We start from the raw sequence: 16019 nt of genomic DNA on the forward strand, positions 1-16019 counted from the left end.
AGCTGCCACTTGCACCTATCCAACCCCTTCGTAAAACCGTGACCCAAGTTGGAAGGTTTACCAGCAATGTGTTACAAATATATGATTTCCCTTTATTGTGCTTGCCCTATACAACCACACCTTACGGAAGACCAAAGCTGTTAAACCCTGAAGCTCAAGCGTTTCGTTCTGCTCTCAGCTTTACAGCACGTAAGGACCTTGAGGAGCACTACACTGCCATAAATATGGCCACCACACCACTGTACCCTCCCCTTTGGTCACTGGACTCTCTCTTTATTTTGCTTTTTATTTTGGAATAGCTTTTATTTTGACTTTTGCAGTCTCTTACAAGATCTACAGCTAGATTTAAGAAGCATGGTACAGCAAGTTGAAAAGGGTTTTCAGGCATGGCAGAATATTATTGCACTCCACAGACTTCTCTCTCTAGGGAGAAGCAATAGATTTTTTCCATTTGTCAATTTTCCTCTCACACACCAGCATTGCCTCTGAGTGATCCCTGAGTATCCTAGTTATCTTTGAACAGATAATTACTATTTTAAATTAACAAGTACTGCTGCAGTTGAGGGGAGTACTCATATTTAATCAACAACGGATCACATGGAAAAAGAAATCAAATCCACAGTTTAATGGGCAACCGTGGCAGTTCACAGGTGGAATTTATTGCACGCAACATATCAGAATGGAATTACTTTACCTGTAGGCTCAGGCAGTGAGACAAGGCAATAGGCTGTCACCTATATCTATGTGCAACACAGACATAAGAATTCTTGAATTTGAACAGGAGGAATGAGAACAGAAAATAAGCTGAAGAGTAAAAAACTATGTCTCTTAAAGCAACCTGAACCTAATAGCACATATCCATTCAACGCATAATCTTATTCCTCTGTCCTAAGCAATCACCTTAAGCCTGCAAACAGGTACATAAATCTGTAGATGACTGTATTACATAAGCAGAGTTTAAATAAACTTATCTTACATTAAAAAATTACTCACGGATTAGATCCAATTAGATATGTTTAACCCAACTGCCTCCACCATTCTTCACCAGATAAAAGGTTTGATTGTCACTGACTAACTGCTGCTGACACATAACGCTCCCAGGGACTTTATTTTTCCCAGTATCGCACTCACAATTCCCAAAAGGTGGATTGGGATCTACATGTGCTGTAAAGTTTTTCAATGTCCTTCTACACGGAGACGTATTTCCTTTACAGCTTTATGTAATCTTAATTACTTTACATCTCTGAAGTTTTGAATTTATTTTAGCAACACCTGTCTGAAAAGCCACTGCAATCAACTCTTGCAGAAGCCATGCTAATGCATGATTGGGTTATTGCCACCACTTGCAAAGCTTAAGTGGGAAAGAACTTAGTCTTGCAAAGGTGCTCAGCTGGGCCTCTGATACATATTGCTCTGCAGTCACTAAACACAGTCCTTTATCAGCAAAAAGCTGCTTGTTCTATTACACTTACAAAAGCATTAAAGTACCTACCTACATGGAATTCATATGCATGAAACAATTTGTTTAAAGCTTGGATTTTTCTTAATCAAAAAGAATCATAATGACTTAAAGTCTCATATGAAAAACAAACAAGATCTATTGTCTGAGCGAGTTGTTCATATCAGGACCATCTAGAACAAATAATTGAGAGACTATGAAATCAACCTGCAAAGGAGCAATTTTTTTTTTTTCTAAATTACAGATCCAATGTTGAGTATATAAATGGAACAAGGGTTACACATACCTGGTTTTGTTATGAAAGTAATGCTGATTTTTTTTTTTTTAAAGAAGCTTTTAACCAGGTAGAACAAATGCACATTTATCTAAGGCACTCACATTGCCCTCATCATCACAATACCTGAGCACGTCAAAATTCCTGCTTTGCACCGTTAAACCCTCACTATCTGTGGGAAGATTATGTGGGTTGCCCTTGCATGATTAGCAGTTAAAGATCTATACAAAAATAAAAGCATATACTCAAAAATGTAATTTGCAGCCTATACAAATAAACTTGTGAGCAGTTTTCTCTAAAGAAACCTCTATAGAGGTGGTTGCTATGCTGGCTATATTCTGGGTGCAAAAACACCAAAGCTGCCTCTGCTCAGTCGGATCAGGTCTAGGAGCAAACCACCAACGTTCATGCCAAATCAGACTAATAAACCCTGTCAGGAGGACTATACCGTTACATGAACCTTCAAGTCCCAAACTGGTACTTTCGCACTGCTCTGTCCTGTATTTCCTGCTGGCCAACACTGCTCACCTCAACCCTGCTTACCCAGTAGTCTCTACCAGACAATCTTTTGGAGGTTGTTTTTGTGGCCTTCTGTCCCATATGCTTGAGAATCCTTCAAGTCTGAAGTAATGGTACTGGCCAAGTCTGGCCTGGCTGAACGGGGAGCTCTTGCTGGGACTCAGGAAAAAAAGGAGAGTTTACTGCTTGTGGAAGAAGGGGCAGGCGACTCAAGAAGAGTACAGGGATCTCGTTAGGTCATGCAGAGAAGAAATGAGAAAGGCAAAAGCCCAGCTAGAACGCAATCTGGCCGCTGTTGTTAAAGACAACAAAAAAAGTTTTTACAAATATATTAATGACAAGAAGAGAGCCAAGGAAAATCTCCATCCTTTATTGGATGCGGGGGGGAACATTGTCACTGAGGATGAGGAAAAGGCTGAGGTACTCAATGCCTTCTTTGCCCCAGTCTTTAACAGGCACACCAGTTATCCTCAGGGTACTCGGCCCCCCAAGCTGGAAGACAGGGACGGCGAGCAGGATGAACCCCCCGTAATCCAAGAGGAAGCAGCCAATGACCTGCTACGCCACCTGGACACTCACAAGTCTATGGGGCCGGATGGGATCCGCCCGAGAGTGCTGAGGGAGCTGGCGGAGGTGCTCGCCAAGCCACTCTCCATCATTTATCAGCAGTCCTGGTTAACGGGGGAGGTCCCGGACGACTGGAGGCTTGCCAATGTGACGCCCATCTACAAGAAGGGCCGGAAGGAGGATCCGGGGAACTACAGGCCTGTCAGCCTGACCTCGGTGCCGGGGAAGATTATGGAGCGGTTCATCTTGAGGGCGTTCACAAGGCATGAGCGGGACAACCAGGGGATCAGGCCCAGCCAGCACGGATTCATGAGAGGCAGGTCCTGCTTGACCAACCTGATCGCCTTCTATGACCAGGTGACCCGCCTAGTGGACGAGGGAAAGGCTGTGGATGTGGTCTACCTGGACTTCAGTAAGGCCTTTGACACTGTCTCCCACAGCATTCTCCTAGAGAAGCTGGCGGCTCACGGCTTAGACAGGTGTACTCTGCGCTGGGTCAAAAACTGGCTGGACGGCTGGGCCCAGAGAGTTGTGGTGAATGGAGTTCAATCCAGTTGGCGGCCAGTCACGAGTGGTGTTCCCCAGGGCTCAGTACTGGGGCCGGTCTTGTTTAATATCTTTATCGATGATCTGGATGAGGGGATTGAGTGCACCCTCAGTAAGTTTGCAGACGACACCAAGTTGGGCGGGAGTGTTGATCTGCTCGAGGGTAGGAAGGCTCTGCAGAGGGACCTGGACAGGCTGGATCGATGGGCCCAGGCCAATTGTATGAGGTTCAACAAGGTCAAGTGCCGGGTCCTGCACTTCGGCCACAACAACCCCATGCAGCGCTACAGGCTTGGGGAAGAGTGGCTGGAAAGCTGCCTGGCGGAAAAGGACCTGGGGGTGTTGGTTGACAGCTGGCTGAACATGAGCCGGCAGTGTGCCCAGGTGGTCAAGAAGGCCAATGGCATCCTGGCCTGTATCAGAAATAGTGTGGCCAGCAGGAGTAGGGAAGTGATCGTGCCCCTGTACTCGGCACTGGTGAGGCCGCACCTCGAATCCTGTGTTCAGTTTTGGGCCCCTCACTACAAGAAGGACGTTGAGGTGCTGGAGCGTGTCCAAAGAAGGGCAACGAGGCTGGTAAGGGGTCTGGAGAACAAGTCTTATGAGGAGCGGCTGAGGGAACTGGGGTTGTTTAGCCTGGAGAAAAGGAGGCTGAGGGGAGACCTCATCGCTCTCTACAACTACCTGAAAGGAGGTTGTAGCGAGGTGGGTGTCGGTCTCTTCTCCGAAGTAACAAGCGATAGGACAAGAGGAAATGGCCTCAAGTTGCGCCAGGGGAGGTTTAGATTGGATGTAAGGAAAAATTTCTTTACTGAAAGAGTGGTGAGACATTGGAACAGGCTGCCCAGGGAAGTGGTTGAGTCACCATCCCTGGAGGTATTTAAAAGACGAGTAGATGAGGCACTTAGGGACATGGTTTAGTGGGCATGGTGGTGTTGGGTTGACGGTTGGACTCGATGATCTTAGAGGTCTTTTCCAACCTCAATGATTCTATGATTCTATGATTCTAAGTCAGGGTTCAAGAGAATATGAAGCGAGCACAGGTCTCGCTTTGCCAGACTTTGGATACAGCTTAGAGTCAAGTGTTGGGATTTTCTCCTAAATTTCAAAGTGTAGAGAAAGCCTAACTTTGTGCAAGGTCCCACAGGGAATTGGCAGCAGATGGAGATCTCTATCCATGTCTCAGATGAGGACCCCAGCTATAGGAATACCTTGTCATTCAAAGATATACCTATTGTGTTCGAACACATATCGTGCTCACCAGTCCCTGGCTGCTTTCATTTATTCTTTCGCCGTCTTTTTATAATCTACCTTCTGGTACAAAACAAGACTTAGCAATGTTGACAGATCATATCATAGATCCAGTGGCTGTCCTGAGATCCAAAACCAGATGAAAACTAAAAAAAAGCCCCACTTAAAATAAAAATACTTAACGAAGTCAAAGAGTTATACAATGCCAACCAACTGGGGGAAAAAAGTAACCTATCCACAGATTAGTATCTGTGAGATCTGAAAGGAAAAAACAGAGGATATTTCCAGCAATAAAAAACCCTTGAACTTGCATGACCTTAAATTGATCTAAATGAATAATCCTATTAGATACTCCTCACTTTGGCCAGGATATAACTATCAAGATTGGAGAGAGCAGGACCAAAACCCATCAAAGTTCTGTCTGAAAGGCTCAGCTTCACATGAAGGAGATTTCCCATAGCCCAGGCCATGCAGAAGACAGAACCATTTTACAAAAATGCACTTGAGAACCATATGAAATGGCTTTTATATAGGAATGATTAAATAGACTTAAGACTTCAGCTCGGCAAAAAGACAGTGGCAGGGGACAATACAGGTCCGTCGAGCCTGCATGTCAAGGGTGAACAGGGAACAAGTCTCCATCATCTCCCAAAACAGGAACTGGGGGTTGGGGGTGGGGAATCAAATGAAAGGGTGAAGTAGCAGGTTCAAAAACAAATAAAAAGAGGTCCTTTTTCAAGCAGCTGTGGAAGTTATAATCACAGGATGCTGCAGATGCAGAGTTTACCTAAATTCAAAAAACCCACCGCAGGCGATCCAATACAAAGGGAAGTCCTTAGTTGTGAACCAGTGGGATGGGAGCTAGGAGAGTAAGTCACAGGAATATCAGTACTTGTTTGACCTGTTCTTTTATTTTTCCCTAGATAAAATGTGGTGGGTCAGACCAAGTTTCTGATCATGCTAAGCCCTGGCATAGAAAGAGGCTATAGGATCTTTGACCCATACTACCACTAGCAGAGCAGCAGAGTACATGGCCATAATTCAAGCAAGCCTCCAAGATACAAGCGAAGGTTAGTAATTTGACAGAAAACAGCTTGAAACCAGTGAAACCGGTTCACCATCTCCTTTTCCTCCCTTCCACGTCCAAAGACGAGAGTTTCATGGTGCACTCTCCAAGGCATAAAGCAGTCCCTTCTCCCCTAGCTTGACCCAAGAAAAGGCATTTATTGTACTGTATACTGTATTACTAATACTCAATGAAAGAAATCGTTGTTATTTTCTTGCATGGATCTTGCTCTCGACAGTTGCAGTAAACGTCAGGTGTTTAGGATCACCTACACATGGATTACAATAGCCATCATAAATTACCAGGAGCGGAACTGCACACACTAGAACCAGCAAACCGGAGGGGAAGAAGAGTCACCACTTGCACCTGCTTCACAAATCAAAAGTATCAGATGTATATCCTGATGAGGAAGTAAGGAATGTTTTATATATAATACTTATAATTTGAAATCTAAACAATATTGAGTCGCAGTGAGGTTAACATGTCCTTTTCTCTCTGTAATACCCACAACTTAAATTATTAATTACCACCCAGTAATACCAACAACTTAAATATGTGTAACAACCGGACACAGGAGATAAAAGAAAAGACATTAAGAGGCAAGACACAAAAGTACAGGAACCTACATTTTCAGATTCCAGTTCCATGCCCTGACACAGACTCCCTACACCACCTTGGAAAAATCACTTGCTGCCTCCATGCTTCAAATTCTATAGATAAAATGGAGGCAATGCTACTTCATTACCTCATCATGATGTCGCAATGATAAACCGAAGATCATGAAATGTCCGCAAACTACCAGACTGAAGGTCATACAGAAGCCTTCCGTACGTAAGAGCAAGAAACATTTTTAACTAGTGTTAAAGTATTCTATTACCCTTACAGATGGAGCACTCCTGCAGCCTTAAGTCACCAAACGAGCTCCAGTGAGGCTGCCAAGGAAAAATTGTGTTTGCCTATTTACTTTGTGAACTAGGGTGCAGTGACAGTACTGACATTCTCACATTAAAAAAAAGGAATGCAATATGCATACTTCTGTACGTTGAACGCGTGACAGGTTTTTTCTGGCACGTGAAAGGAAGCTTGTAGGCTCTTGTTATTTAATAGTGCCACAGAGATTATCAGTGTACTATACTATCACAAAATTTGTTCACAGCGGGTAAAATTCACACCCTGCAGTGAACCAACAAAAGAGCACTTAAACCCTAATTTCAGCCTTCACGGTTGAGCCAGTGACAGACTTCTGTTACCACTACACGGGGACATCTTTCTGGACCAGAACATAAAAAGCACTTTTGTCTTGAGGACATTTCCTTCTAAGCATTTTTGGTTTCACACAAAAAAAGTCAAGGGAATCTGTTATAATCTGAAGTCCAAAGCAATCTCTCTTATTTACACTTGTTGATTCAAGTAAAACTAGATGGCGGTACATCCCTGTACTTCCGTGATTTTTAAAATCAAGAAAACATACAGAATTTGACTGCTTTGTTAAAATAAAATCGTATCACATTTTGGTTTTGTACCCAAGTAGTTTTGAAGATACACTAGATTCAGAGAGCGTGCTCTTCTATGAACCAGGAAGCAAACAACGGGACTTCACCATTTCTGGAAGTCAGTCAAGTAATCAATAAATGTGAAAACAGAGAACAAGATTAGTATTTAAGAGAGAGAGAGAGATTCCCATAAATAAGTAGCCATGAGATGACCTGCAAGTACTAAGGAAAGAAAAAAAATAGCTTGCTGATAAGGCTATGCTTTCAAAAAGTAGTTACAGGGAAAAATAGGTTCCTTAAAAGAAAGGATATAAAAATTATACATTGAAGAGTAGGACAAAGGAGGGTAAAAAGTACCACCGAATACTAGGGTTCTGCTTTTCTCTCTCGTACAAACACACGCAGAAATCAAGGATGTTAAACCCGTCTCTGTCCCTTACTGGGGATCTGCAGGATCATCCCTGTACCTACTAAGCTTCAGCTGGAGGAGTGGAAAGTTGGATCCGTAACAAAGATCATTTTTCCAACGACGGTTTAATTTTAGAAAGGCGCTAACAAAAGGCACCGCTCTAAACACCCCAAACGCGTTATTTCCCTTCCCGATTCATCAAAGTCTGCTTCCTTTTAGAGACGCGATGCCGTGACACCACCAGGGCTTTATTCGGCCGCTTTAGCCGAATAAACACCTTTTCCTGCCTAGAAAAAAACACCCCACAAACCGATGCCATAAAAAGGCAAGAAAGCAGCCCCCGCGGAAGGACGGGCCGCTGGGTACCAGGGCCGGCCAGCCGCGGGTGCCAGCCCGCACCGCCGCTCTCCCGCCAGCAGACCCAGCGCCGCCCGTTCCGGGAGCCTCGGGGCTTCCAGCGGGCTCCTCCGCGCCCGCAGCAGGCGCCCGGGCGCTTCGCCCCTCGCAGCGGCCGGGGAGGCGAGGGCAGCCGCGGCGCGCAAACCCGCGCCCGGCGGCATTTCCCCGCGCGGGTTTCCTCCGCGGGCACCCGGTCAATCCCGCCGCGGCGCACGCCCGGACCCGCGATGGCCGCCGCGCACAGGTCCCGCGCCTCGCCCGCCCGCCCGGCGCTGCCCCACCGCAGCCCTCGGACGCCGCCCGCCGCCCGCCCGGGCAGCGCCGCCACGGGGCTGAGGCGCCGCTCCCGCCCGGCGGCGGCCGCGCTCTCCGCGGGGCGTCCCGGCCGTGAGGGGCGTCCCGGCCGTGAGGGGCGCCCGCCCGCCCGCCGCACCTGTCGGGTGTTTGCGCGGTCCGGGGAGGGGAGGGCAGGCGCGGCGGCAGCGGCGGCGGCAGACAATGGAGGAGTGAAGGACAGACACATTGACACACGGGCGCCTCTGCGGCCACCCCCTCCGCCCGGCCGCACCACTCCCGGCACCTCCCCGGGGGGAGAACGGAGGAGGAGCCGCAGGGAAGCCAGAAAGGTGGGCAAAAGAAAAGCAGAACCCGTTTCTCAGCTTCAAAACGAGGGCAAGAGAGGAACAATCTCCTTCTCTCCGGCAGCGCCGAGCTGGGAAGCCGGCGGAGGGGGATTGCCGGCGCCCAACTCCCCCCACGCCTCGGCGGAAATGGTTTACCCCGCGGCCGGCCCCTGGCGAGGCGGAGCTGTGGGAGGAAGTCGCCATGAGGAGCGGGGCGGGGGTGGGCGCTGCCGGGAGGGGACGGCTGGGGGGTGCCGCCGGGCCCGGGCTGTCGCCGCGACCGGGCTGAGCTCGCCTCGCCAGGCGGCACCGTCCCGAGTCCGCCTTACCGTCTGCGGGAGGCAGGGGGGCGCGATGGCTCCCCCCAGGAGAGGTGACCTGAGCCCGGAGGAGAAGGACTTGCTGGGAGTTATCGCCGCAGGTGAGCCCGGCCGGGCCCTCGCCCCTCCGCGGCGGTGGGCGGCAGTGCTGCCCCGGCGGGCCTGGCCACGGCGCCTTCACCTCCTCGTCGCGGGCTGGTGAGGCTGCCGCCGGCGCCCCTCTCGGCGGAGGCTGCGCAGCGCTGTGCCCTGCGCCCTTCCCCCTGCCCTGCCGCCGTGGGCCGGGCCGTGTCGCAGCTCCGGCGGGCCTCGTAGAGCCCGGGCGGCACCCCGCCGCACCGGCCCCGCCGGCTGTATCCGAGGAGGGTTTGGTTTCACACCCGCCGCCGGCGGCGTTAGCGGCGGCGGGCGGAGGGCAGGCCGCGGCCCCTCGGCGGGGGTGCTGGAGCCGTTACTGGCCTCGCGCGGGCCGCGGGCTCCCCTCGGCCGCGGGCACGGCAGGGCTCCTCGGATCGCCGTTCTCGGGGGCCCGTGATACGGGCCTGCCTGCCTTCCTTCCAGCCCCCGCCTTTGGGCCCCGTCCCCCTTCTCCCAAACGGGGAAAATGGCTGTTCCCCTGGAAGTCAGAGCGGACTTCTCTCTCACACTTGCCGTACGAGGGGCAGGCCTGTGTCATCCAGGGAATGCAAAGGTCTAACTCTGCCAAGGAAAGCTTACATCTTTCTTATGTGTGTTCATATTAGTAGTGTACATTGACATCAAATGACTTACATTAATGTGCTCTGCAAAAAAATGTTTTCTTGGGCATAATCCAGTTCTTTAGCCTGTTACGGGTTTCCCTATGTGCTGTTGCCAGACCAGGATGTCCCTGCAGGCAGGATGTTCTTAAGTTAACAGAACTTGAGCTTGTCCAGGGTATTTTGCACCTCTTATCCCTTAGACTGTTTTATTTTGCATTTCATGTAAGCGTTGCAGTTTCACCATATTATGTGGCACATATGCTTATTGCTGGGGGACTTTCCGTCACGCTTGCTGTAACAGTTAGGTTTCATGGTCCAGCAACATGAACTTCACAGCCCTGTCTAAACAGTTATACTCCAAATGGTATTTTGAAAATTGTGAGCATCCAGAGGGTAGTGGTCAACAGCTCAATGTCCAGATGGAGATTGGTGACGAGTGGCATCCCGCAGGGGTCCACATTGGGACCGGTACTGTTTAATATCTTCATCAGTGACATAGACAGTGGGATCAAGTGCACCCTCACCAAGTTTGCAGATGACACCAAGCTGAGTGGTGTGGTCGACACACCAGAGGGATGGGATGCCATCCAGAGGGACCTGGACAAGCTTGAGAAGTGGGCCTGTGTGAACCTCCTGAGGTTTAACAAGGCCAAGTGCAAGGTCCTGCACCTGGGTCGGGGCAACCCCCGGTATCAATACAGGCTGGGGGATGAAGGGATTGAGAGCAGGCCTGCCGAGCAGGACTTGGGGGTACTGGTGGATGAAAAGCTGGACATGAGCCAGCTCACAGCCCAGAAGGCAAATCATATCCTGGGCTGCATCAAAAGAATCATGGCCAGCAGGTCAAGGGAGGTGATTCTGCCCCTCTGCTCTGGTGAGATCCCATCTGGAGTACTGCGTCCAGCTCTGGAGCCCTCAGCATAAGAAAGACACGGACCTGCTGGAGCGGGTCCAGAGGAGGGCCACGAAAATGATCAGGGGGATGGAACACCTCTCCTATGAAGAAAGGCTGAGAGAGTTGGGGTTGTTCAGCCTGGATAAGAGAAGGCTCCAGGGAGACCTTCTTGCAGCCTATCAGTACTTAAAGGGGGCTTATAAAAAAGATGGTGGCAAACTCTTTAGCAGGGCCTGTTGCGACAGGACAAGGGGGAATGGTTTTAAACTAAAGGGGGGTAGACATAAACTAGATATAAGGAAGACATTTTTTACACTGAGGGTGGTGAAACACTGGCACAGGTTGCCCAGAGAGGTGGTGGATGCCCCATCCCTGGAAGCATTCAAGGCCAGGTTGGACGGGGCTCTGAGCAACCTGATCTAGTTGAAGATGTCCCTGCCCATGGCAGGGGGGTTGGACTAGATGACCTTTAAAGGTCCCTTCCAAGCCAAACCATTCTATGATTCTGTGATTTGTTACTTGAAGGTAAACTAAAAACACCTGATGTGCTCCATGCATTTCTATATGTAGTTTTGAGGCAATTTGAACCCATAAGAAATTTTATTTATAGTTTTGGGGCTTCACTCTCAATGACATTAAAATGTTCCTCTGTGTCAGAGACACAAGCATAGGGCAGTCAGCAATGCATTTATTGTGGATCGGAATCAGTTTGATTGACTCAGATTGACACTTAATCAGAGTTTCAGGCCTTCGTCTTGCAGACACTTCTATCTAACTTACCTGATACTTATGCTTAGGGTCATGGGATGGTTCAGGGTGGAAGGGACCTCAGGAGGTCTCTAGGCCAACCTCCTGCTCAAAACAGGTCAGCTGTGAGGTCAAACAAGATTGCTCAGGGCTTTATCATATCAGGCCTTGAAAACCTCCAAGGATGGAGACTGCACAGTGTCTCTGGGCAGCCTGTTCTCCTGCCTTACTGGCCTCATAGTGAAAATGTTTTTCCTTATATCCAGTCTGAAGCTTCTTTTACTTTTAACTTCTGCCTTTTGTCTCTCGGCCTCCTACCACGCACCACTATGAACAGCCTGGCTCCAACTTTAAGCTCTAGCCAATTCTAGAAGTCTGACTTCCGTCAGTTTAATATCTTCTTTGGAAATCCTTCAATGTTTTGTCATACAGAACCTGAACTTGTAAATGCAATTTTGCTTTGCTGTACTTGTATCAAAATTTACTTTGAAGATCACCCCTTGAAGACTTGCTCTTTCTGATGCTTGTTCTTTTGCTGGAATGTTCTTCTGAAAACTACTCCAGGTCCTAAAAAGCTTCTCACATGTTTAAAAAAATATATATATATTTGGGGGCAGTAGGCTAGTTGACAGTGCCCTGACTGTCATTCAGTGTATTTTACTGGGTCTTTATCAAGTGAGGTGACTCAGGTGACTGGCTTTTTTCCCTAAAATAATTAATTTAAAGAAAAACAGGTAAAGAAACTTGTTTAGCATGGTTAAACCACACCAAAAGCTTATGAAAAGAAATTATTTCTAGTATTTGTAATGAGCCAAAACTGAAGTTGCAAGAGCTGCTTTGCTGAAAATTTGCTGGAAGAGCACCCACCTCCTTGTGATATAGTGAAGATAAACGTGAAGCCTGTCATCAAAATCAGGGATGTAATGCTTATTTTTATTAAGCACATCACTGCTGAAAGAGCTTTGCTTATGATTGAATCAGTGATCAGAAGTTTCTGTTAATTTGCAATAAATTTCATTCCCCAAACTTAGACTCTTTGAATGTTCTTTTATTTCTATTTGTTTGAATGTCTGTTGAAGTTGCATTGACATTACTGAATAGGCCTTCGAAGGGCTTTAAATCAGGTTCTTAGATCTGTGGCTTAACTGAAAGGATTCTTGTAGCAAATTGAAAAATACAAAGTTATGGCCTATTTTTCCTTGCGCAGTTGGTTTTTTTTTTTTTTCAGACCTCAGTCTACTTATGCATTTGACAATTTTTAGAAATGTCAGTGATCAAGCTACCTCCATCCTTGCCCTTTCCACCTCTATTTTCCATTACCAAAATCAAATTCCTTCCACTTTTGTGGACCTGGGAGGTGGAATGTTGCAAGTTTCAAATTTAAACAGGAAAGGAAACGTGAGTAAATTATAAAGCATGTTTCATTCAGACCATAAAAGTCTTTGAAATGGGATAATTCCCTTTTGTGAGAATTTAGCTCTTTTAGACATAAGATGGTCCAAAAGAGGTCAAAGTGCAGAATGTGTTAAAATGCTCAGTACCATTTTACTCATTCAGAATTGTTCTGATGCACTTTATGAAGAAACATATTAGCATCCTGTTCTTGTGTGTGGAGATCAGTTACTTCACGAAAAATAGATTTTTACTTCTAGTGCATGCTCGCAGACTGCTCTTTGATGTTGTGACTTCTTGGCTTTTAGCTTCTAGAACAGAACACTGTTCATTCCTAAGCCTCTTCACTAAGTGCAATTGACTTATTGGTGGTTAATCTACATCCCAGCTGGTTAATCTACAAAGATTTTGACTCTAATCAGGAGTGGAACTGATCTTTTTCCTCTCGATTCTCAATTTATTCCCTTTCTCACCCCCCACCCCTTCTCTCTCTTTGTGTCTTTTTTTTTTAATTAAAGGAAACACCGAGGAGGCTGGAAGGCTACTGGGCAGCAAGAATGTCCGTGTCAATTGCTTGGATGAGGTACAGCGAAACTGTACAAGCATTATGCTGGGTTTAGCAAGGAAAATACTAGGTCTGAAGGCCTTCTTGTTGTTAAGTAACATTGCTATACAGACTCCTGGAAATCAGAGTTATTCTGAAGATATTTCTAGCCTGCAGCTGAATGATGAACCTTTGAAGCGCTTTTACTTTTTTTTAAGAAAGTTTAAAGATTAATGTTACTTAAAGTACTACACTGTTTGTATTTTCTCTCAAGCTCCTGCATGAACTTTGGTGTCTGTAAGGTAAGATGAACACTGCAGCAAGACACGTGGGGGGTGCTCCCTGACTTCTTGTCACCTCCACCAAACTGTAGTCCCTCTGCTTAGATAGCAGCAGATAGTGTGGATAAATAATACCTGTCCCCATCTCACGCTTGCATCTCATCGCCCAAAGCCTTATCCTTGCAGAACAATAAACGTACTCAGTGAGCGGCTAGGTCAGAAGTGGAAAACACACAGTCTTTTGCAGAGACAGATGTGATAGACATGTAGAAGGTAAAATCCTTAAGTGCTACCTGAAATGGGAGGAAGTTCGTGGAGAAAGGACCCTTGTGTGATGTTTATATGTTTCCTCTTCTTTTTCTTTTTACAATGTTTTTCTAAAGCGTGCAACATTAATATGAAGAGTAACATGGAAGCAAAACTGTAATTGGCCAGCTTGCATGTTAGATCAATGTGTAATTTATCAATTTAAATGTCAATTTGTGTTTTTTTCCCAGCTTTATCATTTCGTAGGATCACTGGGAAATTCAGGCTAGAAGGGACCTCAGAAGGTCTCTCGTTCACCCTCCCACTCAAAGCAGCTTCAGCTCCGAGGTCACATGAGATTGCTCTGAGCTTTATCCTGTCTGGCCTTGTAAACCTCCAAGGATGGAGACTGCACAATACTTCTGGGCAACTTATTCCACTGCCTTACTGTGCTTATGGTGAAAATGTTTTTTCCCTTATGTCTGAACCGCTATTTCAACTTCTCTCATTGTCTCTTGCCCTCCTGCCACCATAGCTGAAGAGTTTGGCTCTGTCTTCTCAGTGATCTTCCTGTAGGCACTGACAGGCTGCTGTTGGGTCCCACCAAAGCCATCTCTTCTCCAGGCTGAACAAGCCCAGTTCCTGCAGCCTCTCTTCACTGCACAAGTGCTCAAGTTCCCACCATGTCTTGGTGGTACTCCACTGAACTCACTGCAGTTTATCCATGTCTTTGTTCTACTGGAAGGCCCAAAATTGGACAGGGTATTGTAGATGTGGTCTCATGAATGCTGAATAGAGGAAAATTATCACTTCATCTACTGGTTATCTTCCTGGAATGTTGTTAGCCTTTTTTGTGCTGCCAACAGATCCATTTTCTGATTGTTCTTAAATACAGTTAAATATTTAAACCTTAATTTCTAATGTATGAATTTCAACAAGCTTCGGACAAACTACTCAAACTAAGCTTTACAGTAAACTTTAGGAACACAAGGTTCAATGTAAGTGTGTTTGCAAGTGTGCTTTATTGTATGGACTTTAAAAGCTTTTCTTCTAGTGTAATTGCTGAACTAGTGCTGAACGACTGCACCCTTGATGCAGTATTAGTGCAACATGCAGGATTACTGTTGAGAGGATATGGTTTATTAATAGAAAACATAACTCAGTTATGCCTCAGGCTATCGTTAAAGAAGAACAGTATTAACAATACTTGCCTAATGCTCACATCTGACTAAATACACCCAAGGCACATAAGGCTTAAAAAGTTCATGCAATGGACTTCTTGCAGTCTCCTTTTTACCCCCAAGAGTGTGTAATGATGCATATTGAACAGGAAAGGGTTCAGATTTGTTTAGGATTCTTAAACCATCAGTCATCTCATGTCAACTTTTAGAGTTTTTCTATTATAAACCATTTTCTCTCTAATGTGTTATTCTAATATCTATACATAAATAGAGTGTGTGAAACCCCTGTTAAACATTAGCTTCATCTGTTATTCAGCGTTGACACAACTGGAGGCTGCATCAGGTCTTATTTTCTTCTGCTGCTGCCTTAGCTGTTTATGCTGAAATTCACATTATTATTTATATTACTACTTATTTTATTAATGTTAAGAGGAAACAGCCCTGAAAATTGAATGCTTAGATATTGAAATGGGAGCACAATTCAGTTGGGAACTAAGAACTCATTTCCTTCCTTAAAGTCCTTTTTACATGAGAGAATCCACAGAATGAGCACAGGTTTAATGTAATTCTCTCTTCTATTTGTGGTACAGCAAACATGCAGTCACAATTTAATAATTTCCACAGGCTGGAGAATCCACAGCATCCAGAACATATTGCACTTCCTGATTTTAAAAAATAAACACATAAGATGTCCCTTTAATTTTTGGTTTGACCATATATTCTAACTGCTTAGATCTGCTTTTTTCTAGATTAAAAACTACTGACAATCAGCAATCTTTCCTCTATGTACCTTCAGACAAGGACCAAGTCACATTTTAATATCCTCCAAATGCATTCACTTTTTAAGTATCTTGCCTAAAGTTATGTTTCTTCAGTAACTGAGCTATAATCATGGCTCTTTTCCGAATCCTTTCCAGTTGTTTCAGCTTCTTCCTTCAAAAATGTAGGTATGAGCTGGACACAGTGTTTCAGCATTGCTTCTGCTGTTGTTACATGTATTTAAAAAATAAAAAAATCGCTCCTCTTAAGTCTATTTGCTTTTCCTGCCCATGTGCCAAGACTGACTC

The 16019-nt window shown here is 46.1% G+C and overlaps 2 protein-coding genes across 3 annotated transcripts in view; one reads left to right on the forward strand and one right to left on the reverse strand.

The window, feature by feature from the left end:
- Positions 1 to 8490, reverse strand: part of BZW2 (basic leucine zipper and W2 domains 2) — a 62110-nt gene extending 53620 nt beyond the window's left edge. Inside the window, exon 1 of the mRNA XM_076331390.1 lies at positions 8417 to 8490. The gene's annotated coding sequence lies outside the window, so the exon portion shown is untranslated. The remainder of the gene's footprint in view (positions 1 to 8416) is intronic.
- A 374-nt stretch (positions 8491 to 8864) lies between these two features.
- ANKMY2 (ankyrin repeat and MYND domain containing 2) overlaps positions 8865 to 16019 on the forward strand; it is a 28454-nt gene continuing 21299 nt past the window's right edge. The window contains exons 1-2 of one of the 2 annotated variants that reach the window (XM_076331392.1): positions 8865 to 9027; positions 13219 to 13283. In XM_076331392.1, the coding sequence (XP_076187507.1) occupies positions 8961 to 9027; positions 13219 to 13283 (132 nt within the window). In that variant the 5' untranslated portion in view covers positions 8865 to 8960. The remainder of the gene's footprint in view (positions 9028 to 13218; positions 13284 to 16019) is intronic. The other variant, XM_076331391.1, reaches the window with a different exon arrangement.

This window comes from Aptenodytes patagonicus, chromosome 2, assembly GCF_965638725.1.
Source record: "Aptenodytes patagonicus chromosome 2, bAptPat1.pri.cur, whole genome shotgun sequence".
In the NCBI taxonomy this organism is placed as follows: domain Eukaryota; kingdom Metazoa; phylum Chordata; class Aves; order Sphenisciformes; family Spheniscidae; genus Aptenodytes; species Aptenodytes patagonicus.